The 21,529-nt window shown below is 41.2% G+C and overlaps 2 protein-coding genes and 1 gene segment (V, D, J or C); 2 read left to right on the plus strand and 1 right to left on the minus strand.

Moving 5' to 3' along the window:
- The window catches only part of LOC122105767 (cationic trypsin-3), a 229,544-nt gene extending 225,195 nt beyond the window's left edge, over positions 1 to 4,349 (minus strand). The window contains exon 1 of the mRNA XM_042677066.1: positions 4,281 to 4,349. The gene's annotated coding sequence lies outside the window, so the exon portion shown is untranslated. The remainder of the gene's footprint in view (positions 1 to 4,280) is intronic.
- LOC122105764 overlaps positions 1 to 21,529 on the plus strand; it is a 152,857-nt gene that overhangs the window by 37,900 nt on the left and 93,428 nt on the right.
- On the plus strand, positions 15,448 to 18,721 carry LOC122105771 (anionic trypsin-2-like). The gene is made up of 5 exons (XM_042677071.1): positions 15,448 to 15,497; positions 16,390 to 16,549; positions 17,503 to 17,756; positions 18,153 to 18,289; positions 18,557 to 18,721. Exons 1-5 carry the CDS (start codon positions 15,458 to 15,460, stop codon positions 18,704 to 18,706), a joined length of 741 nt encoding a protein of 246 aa, XP_042533005.1. The 5' UTR covers positions 15,448 to 15,457; the 3' UTR covers positions 18,707 to 18,721.

Raw genomic sequence — 21,529 nt, forward strand, 5'->3', positions numbered from 1 at the left:
CATCTTCTGCTTAGATTGTTTTTGCTTTCCCTTTATCTTTTGTCTCTCCCTCTCATTGACTCTTTTTATTTCTCTTTTTCCTCCTCCTCCTTTCTTTTATCTGACTACATAGCTTAGGCTTCCTTTAAACTTGGTCTGCACTCTGGCTGGAATAGAACTCACAATGATATTAACTTTTATCTATAACTTCACTATTTTGGGGGGGGGGGGTCCTGTCGTGGGGCCTGAACTCTGGGCCTGGGCACTGTCCCTCAGCTCTTCAGCTCAAGGCTAGCGCTCTACCACTTGAGCCACAACGCCACTTCTGGCTTTTTTCTTTTTGCTTATGTGGTGCTGAGGAATCGAACCCAGGGCCTCAGGCATGCAAGGCAAGCGCTCTACCACTGAGCCACCTTCCCAGCTCCTAACTTTATTATTATTAAGGTGTTTACAGAGATGTTAGAATTTCATACTTCCAGTCATGCATCCATTTCTCTTTTGGACAGTGTCACTCCTTCATATATTTCCTCCTAAGTTCCTGGAACACAAGTTGCACAGTTGATACTCTTAAGTTAATTCAGTTCTTGAACTACAGGCTGACATACCTATGCACTTCCTTTTTCCATTTTTTATTTTTGGCAGTGCTGAATATGAACTCAGGGCTTGCACTTGGGGTAGAAGCAGTACTATTTAAGTCATCAAGCCTTTTAGTTTTGTCCCTTTTCAGAAAGGTTCTCATCCTTTTCACATAAGGTCAGGTTGGCCTGGTCCTTGGTCTTCCTATTTATGCTTCCTTCTCAGCTCATATGACATTCTTGAGCCACCACACAAAGCTTTACATTTGTGATTAGCATCGTCCCTTGTGGACATTTTGCTGTGGTCACTTGGGACTGCAACTTTCCTGAACTGTCTTCCAAACAGCTAGGATTGCAGACAAAAGCAAATATGCTACCACTTCTTCCAATATATAGATTTTAGTCTTCTTTCTTTTTCTAATTTCCATTTCCCTTACTCTTCCTTTTAAAGTCTTCACTGGATTATTTTTATATCCTTCTTTTTCTTGTGTCTCCTTTAAAAATTTTCTTTTCCTTCTTATTTATTATTTCTAAATCTACCTGGACCTTCTCTCTCTTTTTTTTACATTTTCTATTTCTTTTTTTCATTCTGTTTTGTCTTCCTTTTATTTTTCTCTTACTTACCTTGTACATTTTAGCTTATTTTATATAACCTATGACTGTCTTATATCTGTTTTTGTTGTGGTGGTGGTGGTAAATGTTTCTTTGTGCTTGCTAATAAAGGTCATATTTGGTTGATTTATATGTTGCATTGTTGTTATGGTTTGTTTCCTTCCTTCTGAGAAGGAAAATCAACATCTTCCCACTACAGATCAAGCCCAGCGCCTTGAGCACATTGGGTGACATTCTGCTACTAGGCTCTTTTCCTCATCAGTCACAAGAAACCGTATGAATTGGTGCTGCCAAACCTTGGCAAATACCGCAGCCTAAGGAAGAGGGTAGGTTAAAACTAAGCCAATGTGTCAGTTCCAGAGACACATAACAAATATGGAATAATGAGGCACCATGATCCTCCAAAATTTTAAATTTCCACAGCAACTGATTTAAATGGATCAAATGCCAAAGAATTGAAAATAATATTTATAAAACTAAACTGAAAATAATATTTATAAAACTAACACTGAGGGCTGGGAATGTAGCTTAGTGGTAGAGTGCTTTGCCTAGCATGCATGAAGCCCTGGTATTGTACCATTGCACTGCCCAAAAATAATGTGGAAAAGGTGTTGTCTGAACCAACAGCTTTGGGAGTCAGAGGTGCCTGTATATTTTTTTCTCTCTCTGTCTCCCTAGGGACCTACAATAGTAAAATGCACATGGATGGTGGGTGTTTGCTGTCTGCTGGTGTGAGTGACAGGTGTGTTCTGCTTCAGAGGTTGGTATTGGGGAAAGGATGAAGTCAAGGGCTATAGTTGGAGATTGATATAAAACTACCGGTCCATTTTGTCTAGGGCTGTGGGCAGGAAACAGTGAATCATGATTCTCCTGAGTCTCTGAGACTTGTCTAAGTAACTATGGCCACAACGACCTCTGTATGTATTGGGTCTCAGGTGTGACTCTGACACCAGCTGCAGCATCCTCTGGGTCTTGTTAGAAACTCAGTTCTCAGTCACTATTTCAGATGGAATGAAACACAGTGGAAGGCAAACTGCCCAGAGATCTGTTGTGTTCACACACTTCCTGGTTAGGCAGCTGTTCGGAGAACTCTTGTTGCAGACAATGATTCTCAGCCCCATCTAGCACAGTGGCAAGAGCACAGAAGGAGAAAGTTTTCAAAAGTCACACGTATCTAGCCTTCACCTTCATAATTCGGACTTTATTTCCTACATAGAAAACTCAGGTTCTAATAAAAGACCTCGAATAGTAGAAACGATCCTCAACAGAAAGAACAGTGCTGGAGGAATATCAATACCAAATTTCAAACTCTACTTTAAAGCCATAGTAATCAAAACAGCTTGGTACTGGCACAAGAACAGACCTCAGGACCGAAGGAATAGAATTGAAAACCCAGAAATGAACCTACAGACCTATAGCCATCTAATCTTTGATAAGGGAGCTAAAAAAATAGAATGGAAGAAAGACAGCCTCTTTAGTAAATGGTGCTGGCAAAATTGGTTAAACACCTGTAGAAAACTAAAGCTAGATCCTTATATATCACCCTGCACCAGAATCAACTCCAAATGGATCAAAGACCTCGGAGTCAAATCAGACACTCTGAAAACATTACAGGATGGAATAGGAGAAACCCTAGGTCTTGTTGGCACAGGCCAAAATTTTCTTAATAGAGACCCAGAAACACAACAAATCAAAGAAAGGTTGGACAAATGGGACTGCATGAAATTGCAGAGCTTTTGCATGGCAAAGGACATAGCTAGCAAGATCAATAGAAAGCCCAAGGATTGGGTGAAGATCTTCACTAGCCATACAACAGACAAGGGTCTCATATCTAAAATATACCTGGAACTCAAAAAATTAAATCCCCCAACAACAAATCCACAAAGAAACAACTGCCCAATAAATAAATGGGCTAAAGACTTAAAGAGAAACTTCTCTGAAGAGGAAAGAAGGATGGCCAATAGACACATGAAAAATGCTCAACCTCTCTAGCCATAAAAGAAATGCAAATCAAAACAACATTGAGATACCACCTCACCCAGTTAGAATGGCTATAAACAAGAACTCTAATAACAACAGATGCTGGAGGGGATGTGGACAGTAGGGAACCTTACTACATGTTGGTGGGAGTGTAAACTTGTTCAACCACTTTGGAAAGTAATATGGAAGTTCCTCAAAAGACTCCACATAGAGCTCCCCTATGACCCAGCAATCCCACTTTCGAGCATTTACCCAAATGTTCACAAATAAGACCACACTAAAGCTACCCGCATAACTATGTTTATTGCAGCCTTATTTACCATGGCTAAGATATGGAACCAACCCAGATGCCCCTCAGTAGATGAATGGATCAAGAAAATGGGGTATATATACACAATGGAATTCTATGCCTCCATCAGAAAGAATGACATTGCCCCATTTGTTAGGAAATGGAAAGACTTGGAAAAAATTATAGTAAGTGAAGTAAGCGAGGCCCAAAGAAACATTAAGTACCATGTTTTCCCTTATTTGCAATAAGTAGTATATGTCTGAGTCAAGCAGAAAAGATCAGATAAGTTGATGTTAGGGAAATGAACCCTAAGATATGTATTCAAATGTTTTTTTTCTTTCATGCGATTGTTTCTAACACATTTATAAGATTATTTCTTTTTTGCTTTGTATGTCCCTCCCCCACCGTATAACCCCTGCTTTCACTGTATTTGATGTTGTTATAATTTGTGGAGGGGAAGGGAAAAAAATTGTTTAAATAGAGATACAGGTGGACCCATTGCAACCATGAGATATACAAGTCGTTATGTGGAAAAATGAACTTTACAACTTTGGGGAGGGGGGAGGAGGGTTGGATGGGGGGACGGGGGAGGATGGGATGGGAAGGGGAAACAAAGGAGGGGGCTACAATGCTTGATAAGAAATGTACTCATTATCTTGCCCATGTAATTGTAACCCTTCTGTACAGTATTTTCACACTAAAAAAATTATCTTACAAAAAAAATCAAAAACAAAAAAAAGAAAACTCAGGTTCTTAATTATACTGGCATATTTGCCTTAAGGGAGGACTCATACCCTTCCAGAAATCCAGACTATGGGTTCAGCCATGTTTTGTCTGGTACTTACGACTTGTAGCAGTGGGCTGCAGACACCACCCACTGGTCATTGATGAGGAAGCCACCACAGAAGTGGTAGCCAGAGTTCAGAGACACCTGGTAGGGCACGGAGTTGGGGGCACAGGTGTAGCCCCCGACGATCTTGTTATGGTCATCAAAAGGAAAAGCAGCTAGAGTGGAGATGGGAAAGGAGAAGTTACTTTAGCTGCACTCTTATCAGAGTGGATCCAAAGACCTGTGTCTGCTTCCTTCCTAGTGCTCCAAACACTGTAAGCAAGTTGTCCGTTGGGCTCACAGGGTAAAGTTGTTCAAAATGTCTTGGCCAATTTACGTAGACACTCTAGAGGACACAATTCCCTTTTGGTACCGCAAGATGGGGACACAGATGACAGCCAATAGGATGCATTCAGAATTTGGTTGTCTTGCACACTGACTGTTCTTCCCGTGAACTTTTCAGTTGTCGATTTTGTTTTACTTGTTGATTCTCAAAGAATGTCGGAATGGCCTGACCTAACTAGAAATATGTCCTAGCTGCGTAGACCTGGCTGCATCTAGCTTTTCCCATACTGCAAATCTTTACAGTAAGGATCAACAAGTCGTAGCCCCAGAGACCTTAAGAAAGGGAAGAGAAGTGTGACTATTATCTAAGACAACAATGAGTTTTCAGCTTCGCTGCATATGTAGCTATCTTATTGATACGTATGAATTTGAACCAGATACACATGTTGGAGTCTTTCTATATGATTCCATAATCGCAAGAGTGTATAGTCAGCATAGTTAGATGTCCAATATCTGTCCTTGAATTTGATATTAAAAAGAATTATGTTGGAGCCATTACATGGTTTATGGGACCCAAATGCAGACTGATGTATTTCATGGACAACTTCTACTTATCTTTCCAAGCACTATGGTCATAGCTCTGAATCAGATGAGTGATTAGCGTGGAGGTAGGCTCAGGGAGAAGGTTAGAGGTGAGAGTTAGATAAGGGAGGGCAGAAACCTCAAGAGCTTAATGGCAGGATGGGCCCAGCCATACCAAGAGAGCACATGCTGTCCTGGTGCGGGGAAGACAGGGTCCAAACTAAGCATGGAACTCACCAGTAGCTCCCACAAGGACCAGGATAGGAGTGAACACATGGTGTGAGAAGGGTAACTTGTGGGGCTACCTGTCTTTATACTCCCAGGATGGAGACAAGGGAACCAAGTCTCACCCTAAAAAAAATCACACCTGCATCTTTACCCATTGCGGAGCTTTCCATCACCTGTGATCTATTTGGTCACGCTGGATTGGTGAAATAAATGTGATAAGGGAACTTAACTCTTGAGGGCTTTGGGAGAATGGCTGTTTTTCTTTCTTTTTGTGATGGAGCCTTTGGTGGGGATATCAGGGAAATTAGAATTCAAGACCTCACATATTTTATTATTCAAGACCTCACATATATTATTATTATTGTATATTATTAGGGTTTATTAGCCTTGAGAATAAGAAATAGAAGTAGAAAGAATGTAGTGGAATGTAGTGTATACTTAGATACATTAAGCTTCTAGTATATTGTGTAATTTATTTTCAGAGAGTTCTCTTACGTGTCACAAGGCTGGATGTATGGAGTGCACAGATATTAGAAAGAAATGTTATCTAAGTCTCTTTTCAGTAGTCATAAAGTCATTCTTTGAAGTCTATAAACTGTGTTATTCTGGCCTTTGTTGATATGACTTACAAAACCAGTTGATAATGAGAAAGGGACTGTGGGGTTCCTTAGGCATCTTGATTCGGGTTTGTCTGTTCTTCTATCCAGTAAGGTTCAGGATGCCCATTGCTTTTCATTAGCAAAGGTAAAACTTAATCAGCACTGGATCAATAAGCCAGGGACATAAAGAGTGGTTTATACACTGATTCTTCCTCGATGTCAGGATCCTCCCATCTCCCACTGGCCTTGCTGTCAAGTGTGCTTTATTTTATTATTTTAATATATTTTTTATTGTAAAGATACTATACAGAGGGGTTACAGTTACATGAATTACATGAATAAGGTAATGAGCCAGGTGCTGGTGGCTCACACCTGTAATCCTAGCTACTCAGGAGTCTGAGATCTGAGAACTGCAGTTCAAAGCCAGCCCCGACAGGAAAGTCCACGAAACTCTTATCTCCAATAAACCACCAGAAAACTGGAAGTGGCACTGTGGCTCAAGTGGTTGAGCACTAGCTTTGAGCTGAAGAGCTGAGGAACAGTGCCCAGGCCCAGAGTTCAAGCCCCACGACCAACAGAAAAAAAAGGTAATGAATACATTTCCTATCGAGCATTGTTGTTACCCCCTCCTTTGTTTTTCCCCTACCATCTCTTCCCTTCCCACCTCCCCAACTCCTCCCTCCTTCCCACAAAGTTGTAAAGTTTGTTTTCAACATAATGTCTTGTACATCTTATTGCTACAGTGGTTCAACCTGTATCTTTATTTCAGCATTCTGTTATTTCCCCTCCCCTCCCCAAATTAAAAAAATGTGTATACAAGATGCAGGGTACTAGAATCAAGGGTGCTTTATAATAAGCATTATGATTGGTCTGGAAATCTTCCCTGAAGATACTGGAAACTTTCTTCCCTGATTGCAGTGAAGAGTTTTAGTTTGTATTATATGTCTGACATTGAATATTAGGCAGTGTTTGCCCAATTGCCCGTTACTTTTAGATCAGAGGATCAGTGGTAGGTAGGTAGAGAGTTTAGCATAATTAGTAAGAAGCCAATGCTGCTATAATAATAAAATATGGTAGAACCTGGAATTTTCTATTTTATATGGAGAGAGGCTATTATACTGGGCTTAGTCCTAGGTGAATGTTCCTGCAGAAAATGCAAATTTGAGCCTGTTATAGCCAACAAAGGCAGAGTCTAAGTTCACTATATTATAACCTAGTCAGAGAGCCTGAATTTCTTGGTTTGTAGTCACTGCTGAAATTCTCCAAGCCAGTTGATACTTTGACTAACCGGCATGAGCAAGAGTTCATGTATGATATTCTACAATGTATTCAAGATCAAAATGTACTGGGTGGCCCTGAATGAAGTAGAAAAATCTCTTCTCCATTTTGTCTGCAGGATGGAGGATATAGAATGAAAAAGTGTTTGTTGCAGTGTTAATGTGATGCTTTCAGAGCTGCTTCTGACCAGATCCTTGGGGTTTCCGGGCTTCTTTGTGCACACCAGAGATCCCTGCTCAGTGATCTCAGCTGCGGACCCTGCACTCCCTCCGAAAGGCTCATGTGTAAGTGGAGTACACTTTTGGTGCCTGACAGACATTTGAAATATCATATCACTTCTCATGTGTACTGAGCTTCACAATGTGAACTCTTTGTTGTGTACTTCCAGAGACAATTACTTTATTTCCATTGTAGAACAAGATTTGGTGACACACTGAAAAAACTCACTCTTTCTTGCTAGAGAGGTAAATGTCACATGGTTGAATTCTGGATGGCTCTAGGAAGTCATGGAATGTGTTGTAAGGTGGGACTTATGGCAGGTGGATCTTAAAGTTTGTCTGGGCATCAAGCCAGAAGTTACCAGAAGGCAAATTATACATCCAGATTCCACTTGACATTTACCTTTTGTTCAAAAATGTACTGTTAATTTAATATTTCACTTAACACATTGTATCAGAGCCTGACCTTTCCATGATCCCCGACTCAAGTGGCCAAAAGCACACCTCTCTATGCTCACACGTAGCTGGCAGAGTGTGAGCAAGGCAGTTTGTGGTGTATAGTTAGGATGTGATATTCTTCTTGATCCTGTGTCATTTACTTGCATCTAAGATGCTTTGCATCTTAAGCACAGGGTGGTTTTAGCTTCTGTTCTAGGCACACTAGACAGATGTCTCATAGGGAATCCTTGGTCAGCAATAATTATCATGAACAAAGGGGACTTTAGGTTGGAGTATTATGCTCTCACCTCATCTATAAATAAAAATGCAAGAAAATGAGCATTTTTATTTTTTATTGATTTCGGTACTTATGTACTTTTTCTCTGTGTGTTTTATCTGTTTGTGCAGTATTAAGACTTGACCTTAAGGCCACCACTTGAGTTACAGTCCCTCTTCTGCCATCTTGGTGGTTAATTGGAATTAACATTCTCATAGATATCTTCTGTCTGGTCTGGCATTAAATCATGATCCTCGGTTCTCAGTCTATTCAGTTGCTAGGATTACCGGTTTACCAACCTTCAATTGAAATGATTATTTTTTTATCTAAAGAATGAAGTTCAGCCTTTTTTTGTTTTTTTTCTGCTCTTACTTTAGAACTTGAAGTCATCTTTATTCAAAGTAGCATGAATGAGCTTACAGGTTGTACAGTAGTTATTGGGGTATGATAGCATACCCTCTACATTTACATGAATAGGGTGGATCTGATCAGCTATTCCAATTGGAATTTTATCCAATTTGGGGCATTGCTTATTCCCAAGCATAGTGTCCTTCCAATGTTTATTTAAATTATACTTTTTTCTTTTATAATTTATCATTGTAAAGATACTGTAAAGAGGGGTTACAGTTACATGAGTAAGGTAATGAGTACACTTCCTATCACGCATTATACTTCTATGTCCCATTTGTTCCTTAGCGTTTTCAAACTGCTTCACTGAAGGCAACAGAGACTAATTTTGTGGTGTTTGTTCACCATCTACCTCTTTTCAATGCACTGTCATAAACATCAGTGGTGTTGACTATGTCTTTGATGATCAGATTGCTTATTCATGGTGAAGTAACTTTCTCAGGTCCATCCTGATATGAGTTGTTATTTTTTTCTGTCCAATGCTCTTCCCTTTTTTGTTCTTTTTTACTATCATGCTCATGTTCAATAACTTTAATTTCAATCACTATGCCATTGTCTTCTTTAGTTATTGGTGGTGTTATAGTCTTGTACTAGTAAACTTAAATTCATTCCTATTGCATTTCCACATATTTTGTGCCTTGATATTGTCATTGTTATAAAGTTTCTATTTTTCTTCTCTGAAGAGTACTAGGGAATGAGATTTCAAGAGGAGGCTGCTTGCCTAATGATTGTTAAGTAAAACTAAAAAATATATCCAAGTCAATGTATGCACCAATCATAATATATAGCAAAATAATTTAAAATGCAAAACAGAACTGGACAACATGACTCTTCCTAATGCTCATTCGGCCAAAGACATTGAAATAATGGCAATACAGAACAAAATATTTAATATTTAATAATCTAAAATAATCAAGGATCTAAAAGATGACTCACATGGAAAGAACAATAAAGTAATTAATTCCATTAAAATATGGATGAGAGGTCAGCAGCTTGGATACTAAACAACAGTGTTTGATTCTGGAAAAGGAAACAGTGCTGAAATTTCTGGAAATATAAAGTATGCATACCAACTAAAAACTCAGTGGGAAGTATCACCAACAAACTAGAGCTCCTAAAAGAAAAAAAAAGTACATAACAGATTGTAACCAAGTTGAAAATGTATCACATTTGAAGGGCAATAAAAAATACAACCATGACAAGTGAACTATTCTTTTATTTTTTGTAAATTTTAGTGTGAAAATACCATACAGAAGGGTTACAATTACATGGACAAGGTAATGAGTACATTTCTTTTCAAGCATTGTTGCCTGCTCCTTTGTTTCCCCTTCCCATCCCTTCCCATCTCGCGCCCCCCCCCCCCACCAAAGTTGTAAAGTTCATTTTTCGACATAACGTCTTGTACATCTCATTGTTGCAATGGCTCCACCTGTATCCGTATTTAACAATTTGTTTTTTCCCTTCCCCTCCACAAATTATACCAACATCAAATACAGAGAAAACAGGGGTTATATCATGGGGGAGGGACATACAAAGCAACAAAGAAATCATCTTATAAATATGTTAGAAACAATAGCAAGAAAGAAAAAGCATTTGAATACATATCTTGGGGTTCATTTTGCCTAACATCAACTTATATGACCATTTCTGCTTGTCTCAGACATATACTAGTTATTGCAAATAAGGGAAACCATGGGGCCTATGTTTCTTTGGGCCTGGCTTACTTCACTTAATATAATTTTTTCCAAGTCTTTCCATTTCCTAACAAATGGGGCAATGTCATTCTTTCTGATGGAGGCATAGAATTCCATTGTGTATATATACCCCATTTTCTTGATCCATTCATCTACTGAGGGGCATCTGGTTCGTTCCATATCTTAGCTATGGTAAATAATGCTGCAATAAACATAGTTGTGCTGGTAGCTTTAGTATGGTCTTGTTTGTGATCATTTGGGTAAATGCCCAAAAGTGGGATTGCTGGGTCATAGGGGAGCTCATTGTGGAGTCTTTTGAGGAACCTCCATACTACTTTCCAAAGTGGTTGAACAAGTTTACACTCCCACCAACAATGCAGTAGGGTTCCCTTCTGTCCACATCCCCCCCAGCATCTGTTGTTATTAGAGTTCTTGATTATAGACATTCTAACTGGGGTGAGGTGGTATCTCAATGTTGTTTTGATGTGCATTTCTTTTATGGCTAGGAAGGTTGAGCATGTCTTCACGTGTCAATTGATAAGGGAGCTAAAAAAAATAGAATGGAAGAAAGACAGCCTCTTCAGTAAATGGTGCTGGAAAAACTGGTTAATCACTTGTAGAAAACTAAAGCTAGATCCTTATATATCACCCTGCACCAGAATCAACTCCAAATGGATCAAAGACCTTGGAGTCAAAGCAGACACTCTGAAAACATTACAGGATGGAATAGGAAACCCTAGGTCTCTGGCACAGGCGGAAATTTTCTTAAAAGAGACCCGGAAACACAACAAATCAAAGAAAGGTTGGATAAGTGGGATTGCATGAAATTGAAGAGTTTCTGCATGGCAAAGGACATAGCTAGCAAGATCAATAGAAAGACCATAGATTGGGAGAAGATCTTCACTAGCCACACAACGGACAAGGGTCTCATATCTAAAATATACTTGGAGATCAAAACATTAAATCCACCAACAACAAATCCTCAAAGAAACTACTGCCCAATAAATAAGTGGGCTAAAGACTTAAAGAGAAACTTCTCTGAAGAGGACAGGTGAACTATTAACTCAATATTCTATCTACTTTTTCAAATAGGAAATTACCTGAAGAAATATGATGTAAAATTTTCCCTTTGAGGATCTATGATCAGCCAATCTTTTAGGAGCCACCTGCCACATATCCCCCACACACTTCAGTATATTTTCCATCTCGTCCTTTAGTCTTGAAGCTATTCTTCCATTATTTTTGGTTTAGACAAGCAGGAATTCTTCTAAGCCAAGCTTTTCCTCTGCACTGAGACTAATTATCTTGTACATATATCACAATTAAAACATTTTGAAAAGTTATTTCTGAGCCTCATACAAAGAAAAGTTTGCATACCCCTTTTGTTTGTGAAAAATCTCTTGAGAAGTAGTTGGGCCTTAGAAAATAAGAGTACTGGGGCTGGGAAGGTGACTCAGTGGTAGAGCGCTTGCCTTGTATGCCTGAGGCTCTGGGTTCGATTCCTCAGCACCACATAAACAAAAAGAAAAAAGCCAGAAGTGGTGCTGTGGTTCAAGTGGTAGAGCGCTAGCCTTGAGCTGAAGAGCTGAGGGACAGCGCCCAGGCCCAGAGTTCAGGCCCCAGGACCGGACCCCCCCCCCAAAAAAAAGAAAATAAAAGTACTTAGCACTTAGGTAGGAGCTACCTAACCATTAGATGGTACAGAATACAGAGCTGAGAGTTCTGTCCAGTAGAAAAGATGGCCCAGTCATCTTGGTCATTGTACCAGAAGTTATATGATCCCCACATTGGCATTTTGACAAGTTCGCTGCATCATTTTATCCATTTTCCAGACAGCATGTCATCTCTGATGCAATTATTGTAATTTGAGGAGAGCTTTTCCCACTTTTCTCAGAATTCTCTAGAATATTCACTCCTTTCCTTCTTTCACAAAGTCATACTGAAATAAACAATTATGACCACAAGCATAAAATTGCACTCAGATTTTCTTTCTAGCATGGAAGTGAATTGTGAGGACAAATGTGTAAGTTCTTAACCAAAGCAAATTAGATCTCTCTATGACCATTTTGCTACACTGCATTTGGAGAGAGCATAGGCTGTAACATAAGCACCTGCTGCTTCTTCCCTTCTAGTGACACTAGAATATCAACAATAATGTTCCCAGAATGAGCAGATTTCCATGAACTGCCATTGAGAAAGCTCTTCACCACAAATAAGCAATCTGTTCATCTAAGAAGGAGGCTACACCACTGATGTTTGTGACAATGGGATGAAAAGAGGTAGATGTGGTCTGATGGCAGGAGTGGTCGTGAACAAACACCACAAAATTAATTTCTGTTGCCTTAATTAAAACAGTTTGAAAATGCTAAGGAACAAATGGGACACGGAGTATAACTTAAATAAAACTTCAAAGGACATTCTTCTTGGGAATAAATAATGCCCCAAATAAGATAAAATTCCAATTAGAATAGCTGCCCAGAACCACACTATTTACCTAAGTGTAGAAAGAGTACTGTCAGACCACAGTAACTACTGTACAGCCTGTAAACTCATTCATGTTCCCTTGAAGAAAGCTTATCCCAAGTTCTAAATAAGGGCAGAACAAACTAAAAGGGCTGGACTTCACTCTTTAGACAAAAAATAATAATCATTTCTCCTGGGTGTTGGTGGTTAACAATTGTAATCCTGGCCACTCAGTAGACTGAGATCTGAGGATCATGATTCAATGCCAGACCAGGCAGAAAAATCTGTGAGAAGGCTATTTCCAATTAACCACCAAAATGACAGAAGAGGGGATGTGATGCAAGTGGTATCCCTAAGTTCAAGTCCTTACACTGGCACAAAAACCAACAGATAAAGATAAATGAGTAATGAAATAAACAGATAAACAATAAAATCTTTATTTCCTTGTATATTCCTTTATGATGGGGTGAGACCATGATAGACAGTGGAAAGCTCCCTTTTTTCATAGTAACTACATATCCTTGACCAAGGGGGCTTTTGAGACATCTGACTAGTGTATCTAGTACAGATGCTAAACAACTCTCTCCTTAAAGTGCAAGGAAGTGATCTTAAGAATACTCCACAGCAAGGAAATGGCACAGGAACACCTTAAGCAACAGAAGAATATCAGCTCCTAACCAGACACCACAAGCCGCATTGCTCACACTCTGCCAGCTACACGTGAATATAGGGAGGTGTGCTTTTGGCCAGTTAAGTCAGGGATCATGGAAAGTTCAGCTGCTAACACAAGGTGTTCAGTGAAATATTAATGTAACGGTACATTTTTTAGCAAAAGGCAAATGTCAAGTGGAATCTGGACATATATTTTGCCTTCTGGTGACCTCTGGCCTGATGCCCAGACAAACTTGACGGTGCCACTTGCCTTAAGTCTCACCTTCCAGCACATTCCATGACTTCCTGTTGTCCTCAGGAATTTTGACTAGTTTACATTAAGCTATATAACAAGAAAGCGTGGATTTTTTTTCTGTTTGTCACAACATCTTGTTCTATGATGGAAACATAATAATAGAATCTGAAAGTACACAATGAGAATACTTACAAACAGTAAACATTGTAGAACTCAATACGCATGAGAAGTGGTAGGATATTTCAAGTATCTGTCAGGCACAAACAGGGTACTCCTGCTTAGACGTGAGCCTTTCAGAGGGAGTACAGACCTGCAGCTGAGATCACTGAGCAGGGATCTCTGGTGTGCAGAAGGAGGCCCGGACACCACAACGATCTGGTCAGGAGCTGTTCTAAGAGCCAGCCCCATATTAGCACTGCAGCAAATGTGCTTTCATTCTATATCCTCCATCCTTCAGACTACTTGCCTTCTCAAATTACTTCATTGGGAGTGGAGCTGAGGCCTCCCTACTTCATTCAGTATCATCCAGAACATTTCCACCTTTCTTATATTGTAGAATATCATACACGAACTCTGCTCATACCTGTTAGTCAATGCAGCAACTGGCTTGGAGAATTCAGCAGTGACTACAAACAAAGAAATTCAGGCCCTCGGACTAGGTTATAACACATTAAACTTAGGATTGAGTCTTCTTGGCTAGAGCAGGCTCAAATTTGCATGTTTGCAGGAAACTTCACCTAAAACTAAGCCCAGTAAAATAGCCTCCCTCCTTTTAAAATAGAAAATTTCAAATTCCACCATATCAGCCAAACTATCTGCCTGTTACTAATGTGCAAATCTACCTATTTACCACCGATCCTTTCATCAAAAAGCAATGGGCCATTGGACAAACCTTTCCTAATATTCAATATAGGACATATAATACAAGTAAAACTCTCCACTCCTATCAGGGAAGACAGTTTTCAGTATCTTCAGAGACGATTTCCAGGCCAAACATAATGCTCATTATAACATACTCTTGACAGACAGGCCAGTGGGAGATGGGGGAATCATGACATTGAGGAAGAGTCTCTGTATAAACTACTCTTCTACTTGTCTGACTTATTGAGTCAGGTGTTACTTATGTTTTAACTCCTCTCCTGAAAAGCAATGGGCATCCTGAACCTTAGTTGAAAGGAGAGCCAGACAAACCCCAAATCAAGGTGCCTAAGCAACCCCTCAGACCCCTTCTCATCATCTCCTGATTTTGTAAGTCACATCAACCAAGGCCACAATAACAGTTTATAGACTGAAAAGAGCAACTTTATGATGACTAAAAAGAGACTTAGACAATATTTCTTTCTAGTATCTGTGGGTCCAGGACTCCATATATTCAAACCAGCTAAACATTAGAGAACACTCTGACAATAAATGATACAATATACCGGGAGCTCAGGGCATGTAAAGATCCACTACATTATCCCTACTCCTATTTCTTAGTCTCATGGTTAATAAACCCCAGATGTATAGGTGAGGTCTTCAATTCTACCTTGGTATCCTCATCAAAGGATCAATCAAAACAACAACAACAACAACAACAACAAAAAAAAAAAAAAACAGAAAAACAGGTGTTCTTCCTCTGCCCTCAAGAGATACATTGCCTTATCACATTTATGTCACCAATCCAAAGACTGACCAAAATATCACAGGTGATGCAAATCTTGGTAGTGGGTAAAGATGCAGGTGTGACTTTTGGGGGTGGGGCTTTGTTTCCTCCTCTGCATCCTGGAGATATAAAGAGAGTTGTGGATCACTGTGGAGTTACCCTTCTCACACCATGAGTGCACTCCTGATCCTGGTCCTTGTGGGAGCTGCTGGTGAGTTCCATGCTTTGCTTTGGACCCTGTCCTCCCCACACCAGGAGAATATGTGCTCTCTGGGTATTGCTGGACCCATCCTGCCCACAATCTTTTATTCCATCAACCTCTTGAGGTCTCTGCCGTCCCTTCTTCATGGCTCTAGGCCTCATCTCTCTAACCTCTCCCTCAGCCCACCTCTACTCCCATCTTATTATCTGATTCTTACTTATCTAATTCAGAGCTCTGATCATAGGGATTGGAAAGCTAGGTCAGGTGGAAATTGTCCATGAAATACGTATTAGTCTGTACTTGGGTCCCATCCACTCTGAGACTGTTAGAACATAAATCTTTTGAACATCAAATTCATGGACAGAGATTGAATATCTAATTCTGGTGTCTATACACCCTTGCAATTATGAAATTATGTGGAAAGTCTCCAACATGTATACCTGGTACAAATTCAAAGATTACATTAAGATCGGTAGATACACAGCTAAGCTGAAAACTTGTCTTAGCTTCCCTTGCCTTTGTAATGTCTGTGGGGCTACAATTTGTGGATTGTCACTGTAAAGATTTGGAGTATGGGAGAATCTAGATGCAGGAGCATCTTGTAGGGAATGAACAGTCACAGACAGGAGTAGACAACTGGAAAATACAAGGGAATTCTCAATGCATTCTATTGCCTATATTCTGAAGGTGCTCCTCTGTGCTCATCTTGCAATTCTAGAAGGAGTTAGGTTCCTTCCTTTGGTGTCTAGGTGACACAGGTGTTCTGAACAACTTTACTCTGTGAGCCCAGGTACACCTTGATTATAGACTTTGTGAGCACTAGGAAGGAAGCAGACACAGGTCTTTGGTTCCACTCTCATTATACAGCTAAAGTGAGTCCTCTTTCCTGTCTCCATCCTAGTTGCTTTTCCTCTTGATGACGATGACAAGATCGTCGGAGGCTACACTTGTGCCCCCAACTCCGTGCCCTACCAGGTGTCCCTGAACTCTGGCTACCACTTCTGCGGAGGCTCCCTCATCAATGACCAGTGGGTGGTGTCTGCAGCCCACTGCTACAAGTCGTAAGTACCAGACAACACATGGCTGCACCCACAGTCTGGTTACTGCAAGGGTGTGGGTCCTTCCAGGGAAGGGCTGCAGGGAGCAGATGAATGTGTGAGGTGATGTAGAGGAGAAAAAGGTAATGGCAGCAACTGATTTCACAAGGTGGATGTGAGAAGGGACACAGACTAGGAAGCTTCCCACAATCCAAATGAACACACAACGGATGCTGGTCACATGTGCAACAAAGCAATGTGGTGCAAGAAGAACCAGTCAGGACTCCAGCAAGGAAAATATGCCAGTATGATGAAGAACTTGAGTATTCAATGCTGGAACAAAACAGCAACTTATGAAGATGAAGACTATATATTTGTGACTTTATATCCTTACTACTCCTCCTCTTCCAATGTGCAATTTTGGGGTGACAGTTGTTTTCTCCAACAAGAGTTCTAAGTTCTATAAGTGCATATCAGAATGGCTGTCCAACCAGGACATGTATGCACACAACAGGTCTCTGGGAAGTTTGCCTTCCACTGTCTTTCATTCCATCTGAGGTAGTAACTGAGAACTGGGTTTCTAAAAGGGACACAGAGGATGCTATAGCTATAGATCTCAGGGTCACACCTTGAGTCCCAAGTAATATAACTCACAAAAGTCGTTTTCACCATAGTGACTTAACAAAGTCCCAGAGTCTGAGGGGAATCATGTTTCCTGACCACAGCCCTAGATGGAAGGGAAAGCTTCAGGAACTGTAGTTTGAGATCAATCTCCAACTGTAGCCATTGACTTCATCCCTTCCCCTCTACCAATCTCTGAAGCAGAATACACCTGTCACTCATACCAGTGCACCAGCACCCACCCACCATCCATGTGCTGCTCCTAGGATGAGTCCTGGTAAACATTGCAGGCCAATGAACCCAGGGTGCCTAGGGAAATAGAGAAAGGGCTCCACCTTGCTTCCTTTTCCCCACAGCCGCATCCAGGTGAGACTGGGAGAACATAACATCAACGTCCAAGAGGGAAGTGAGCAGATTATCAGGGCTGCCAAGGCCATCCGCCACCCTGGATACAACTCAAGGAACCTGGACAATGACATCATGCTGATCAAGCTGTCCTCCCCAGTGTCCCTCAACTCCCAAGTGGCCCCTGTAGCTCTGCCCACCTCCTGTGCACCTGCTGGCACCCAATGCCTCATCTCTGGCTGGGGCAACACCCTGAGCTTTGGCGGTGAGCACAGCCCTTCACATGTCCACATGCATCTGTCCTCATGTCTCCCAGAACCTAGCATGTCTCTCACTTGCAACCTATTTGATTATAGGCTGAAAATAGATTCCAAGACCTGTTCTACCCAAGGTTCCTTGGGCACCTGAGAGACATGCAGTCACAAGGGATTTGACCACTACACTCTGGGTAAAACTCATATAGAGGGGTGTTGCAATTAACTGTTGAAATAAGAATCAGAGATTGTCATTCTGGGAACACAAACCAAGGTTCCACATTGGTGCTTAATACCTTGGGGTTCTCAGTAACTCTCAACCACATTCCACTGGAGGATGGGGCGCAGGCTTGTCTGAGATTATGTCATTTCTCCTTGTTTTTCTTTATTGTCATCGTCCTTCAAAGTGAACAACCCAGATGAGCTGCAGTGCCTGGATGCCCCCCTGCTGAGCCAGAGTGTGTGTGAAGCCGCCTACCCTGGGAAGGTCACCAAGAACATGGTGTGTGCTGGCTTCATCGAGGGAGGCAAGGACTCCTGCCAGGTGAGTCAGTCCTTCCCCATCACAACCACACCTGACCATGCTCAGCCCCTCCCTCTGCAATGCTGAATGGCTGCAGCACCATGCAGGACTCCATTGACTAGTGAGCAAGGCCCATTTGATCTCACATCCTCTCTGTAGTAAGAGCAGAGAATGAAGAATCGGCCACCAAGAAAGAGCTACAAGCTAGGCTAAAGATAGGTATTAAGTTCTGAGTGTGAGTTGCTCCATTACTCTTCATGTACTCATGCAACTTGTTCCTCTCTCCAGGGTGACTCTGGTGGCCCTGTGGTGTGCAATGGAGAGCTCCAGGGAATCGTCTCCTGGGGCTATGGCTGTGCCCAGAAGGACAATCCTGGAGTGTACACCAGAGTGTGCAACTACATGGACTGGATCCAGGCCACCGTCGCTGCCAACTGAAAACCCTCTGGCCCTCTGCAGTCACTATGCCAATAAAGTAAACGTGTCCTCACTGTCAGTGTCTGTGTCTTCTCTCCCCAATCCCTTTGCCCAGGAAAACATCCTGAATGAGTTCTGGTGGTGAGAGATGAGAGGAGACACCTAGTTCCCAAAATATGTACTCTATGAGCAGATGGAGAGATGGTGTCCAAAAATAATGAGAGGACAAAGATCTGTGCTATCAAGAAGGATTTATTTCATGAATGTGATATCTCTGTAAATATCTTCTGGATGTTTAATTTGTCTCAGAATGGGAAATTTAGAGGGAGACTACAAGATGATATCTTAGAAATCCCTAGCACTCACTGTCTTTTCTGGGGATAGAATCAGGAGAACAGCAATGCTTGGCAGATGGTGAAAAGTATGGAGGTTGGCTGTGAACAGTCAGAGACTTGTAATAGTTCAAGAGGCTTTATGGAGCAAAGGATGGAAAATGAATGCTGAGCATAGAACACGGAACATTAATAGTGTAGAATGTTGGAGTAGATAACAAAGAAAGGAGACATTCAGAAACTTGTTATAGCACAGAACTTAGTTCCATGCACAAGTACAGACTAGACATACAGGAGAGCTAGAATCTCAATGCAAGTTGGCAATGACTAAGTTCTCTCTTCTCCATAACTGGAACTGGTGGGGGGTTGCATTATTGTGGAGCTACCCACAGAGCTACCCATGAAAGTCTTCTCTGAGCTGACTTCTTTAGAGTCTGAGGTCATGACATTATACTGTGTCTAGTCATCCAGCCAGGCAAAGCCACACTGAGATCACGAAATGGCCTGGACAGCCAGGCTCACTAGAGGCCAAGATAAAAGCACAAAGAACTCCCTGTGCTGGGAGGCCATGCTGGGATTCTGAAAGGACAATGGTCATCTTCCATTTAGGACCACAAACTGGGGAACCAGTGGAAGAAGAGGAATGAATGATTCCAAGACATGATGTCTCCCAGAACTATGCTGAATACCAGAATTGCAGGTCAAGAATTATACACAAAATGTTATGGTGCTGACACTTTATGTGAAAGGCTTCATGTCCACAGTAATTCATTCACACAAGCCCTGACACTTTGGGAGGGAACAGATATCTAGTCCTGACGCTCTGGCCCCATTGTGAGTGCATCCATAAGAGGACACAGGAACTCCCCCGAACTATCTCCCAAATAGCTTGGATTATCTTATGAAATGTCAAAGAATGGAAAACAGTATTTATAAAAGTTAGCGCTTATCTAAGAAAGGGTATGAACTGATAGGACAATGAAAGACCAGAGACACACAGAGATCTGAAATACCTCAGAGAATGTGACTTGGCACATGGAAGGTAAGAAAGCACACTGTGGTACTGACAGGAACAAGCAAGGAGTATTGTCTGGGCAGAGAGAGTAAGACTGACAAGAAAGGAACTTACAAAACACATGCACTGCATCCTGCAAAAGTGCAACCTCACCAGACAGGAGACCTGCAATCTCAACAGTGAACTACACTGGGGTCGTTGTCTCTTCTCCCAATGTACAGCACCACTGCACTGTCCCAAAATTACCCGACAAAGCTCTTGTCTGATCCTATAGCTTTGGGAGTCAGAGGTTTCAGTATTTTTTTTCTTCTCTCTAGGGTCCTGCAATAGTAAAATGTTGGCAATGCTCTTGGAAGGGGCTAATTCTATGGAAAGTTTGGAGGAAAAAAACATCACAGGGCTCCTTGCAGTAGGAAGCCAAGCTGAGATATAAAAAGCTACAATGATTGCTTGCCATCAGTGAAGATCATCAAATTGGAGAGCAATTTCAGGAGGGAAAAACAGTGTCAGAAATCTGTTATATGGTAGAACTAAAGAGCACCACTATATGCATGCAAGTGTACAAATGATTAAAAAAATACTTTCAATGTACAGCTTCTTCATAGCTAACATCCAGCTGACATCATAGAATGCCACAGAAACCCAAAGCAGAAGATCCAGTGTGAATTCTCTCATAGGAGAGCATAGAGGAAGCAACACAGAGTGCATGGCAGCACATGCAAATCTGCTGGTTCTGAGAACATGTCTGCTGACGTCCCTGGGTCACTAGAAGGGCCATACAAAGCAAAGAAGCAAAAGGTGCATATGTCACAGCCTGGGCTCTCTCCAAAGGCAGCATAGCCAAACAACCATGAAGAGAATATTTAATTTAGTGTGGTTAAGAACTTACACGCTCATCCTCACAATTCACTGTCTTGTTAGGCAGAAAATCAGTTTGAATATTATGATTGTTGTTGTCATAGTTGATTGTTTGGGTGTGATTCTGTGAAAGGAAGGAAAGGAGTGAATGTTCTGGAGAATGCTGAGCAAAGTGGGAAAAGCTCTCCTCCCATAATGGTGGCATCGTGGTTGGCAAGCTGTCTGGAAGACAGATAAATAGTGAATTTGTAAAAATGCCAGTGTGGGATCACAGCATAACTTCTGGTCCAATACAAAGATGGCTGTGCCATCTTTCCAACTGGCCATAGCTCTCAGCTCTGTGCCCCTTACCATCTAATGTTTGGATAGCTCTTAACTAAATTCAGAGAACTCTGATTGTCTAAGGCCCAAACACTTAGTATGAGCTTTTCCACAAACAGCAGTGGTACACAAACTTGAAGTTACTATTCACAGAAGTTTTAATTATGACATATGTAGAAGGTAATTATTCTCACTATAGGGGAAGAACTTGGCTCAGAAGAATTCCTTTTGTCTAATCCTAAAACAATGGAGGAATAATGTTAAGACTAAAGGAAGAGATGGAAAATACACTGAAGTGTGTGTGGGATATGTGGCAGC

Source organism: Dipodomys spectabilis, unplaced genomic scaffold (genome assembly GCF_019054845.1).
Source record: "Dipodomys spectabilis isolate Male_0828 unplaced genomic scaffold, ASM1905484v1 ptg000034l, whole genome shotgun sequence".
NCBI lineage: Eukaryota > Metazoa > Chordata > Mammalia > Rodentia > Heteromyidae > Dipodomys > Dipodomys spectabilis.

Bases quoted from the DNA above. Each gene is read 5' to 3' on its own strand.
- LOC122105771 (XM_042677071.1), top strand. From the start codon at position 15,458: ATGAGTGCACTCCTGATCCTGGTCCTTGTGGGAGCTGCTG. The intron at 15,498-16,389 runs GTGAGTTCCATG...TCTCCATCCTAG, and splicing joins GGTCCTTGTGGGAGCTGCTG to TTGCTTTTCCTCTTGATGAC. The intron at 16,550-17,502 runs GTAAGTACCAGA...TTTTCCCCACAG, and splicing joins GCAGCCCACTGCTACAAGTC to CCGCATCCAGGTGAGACTGG.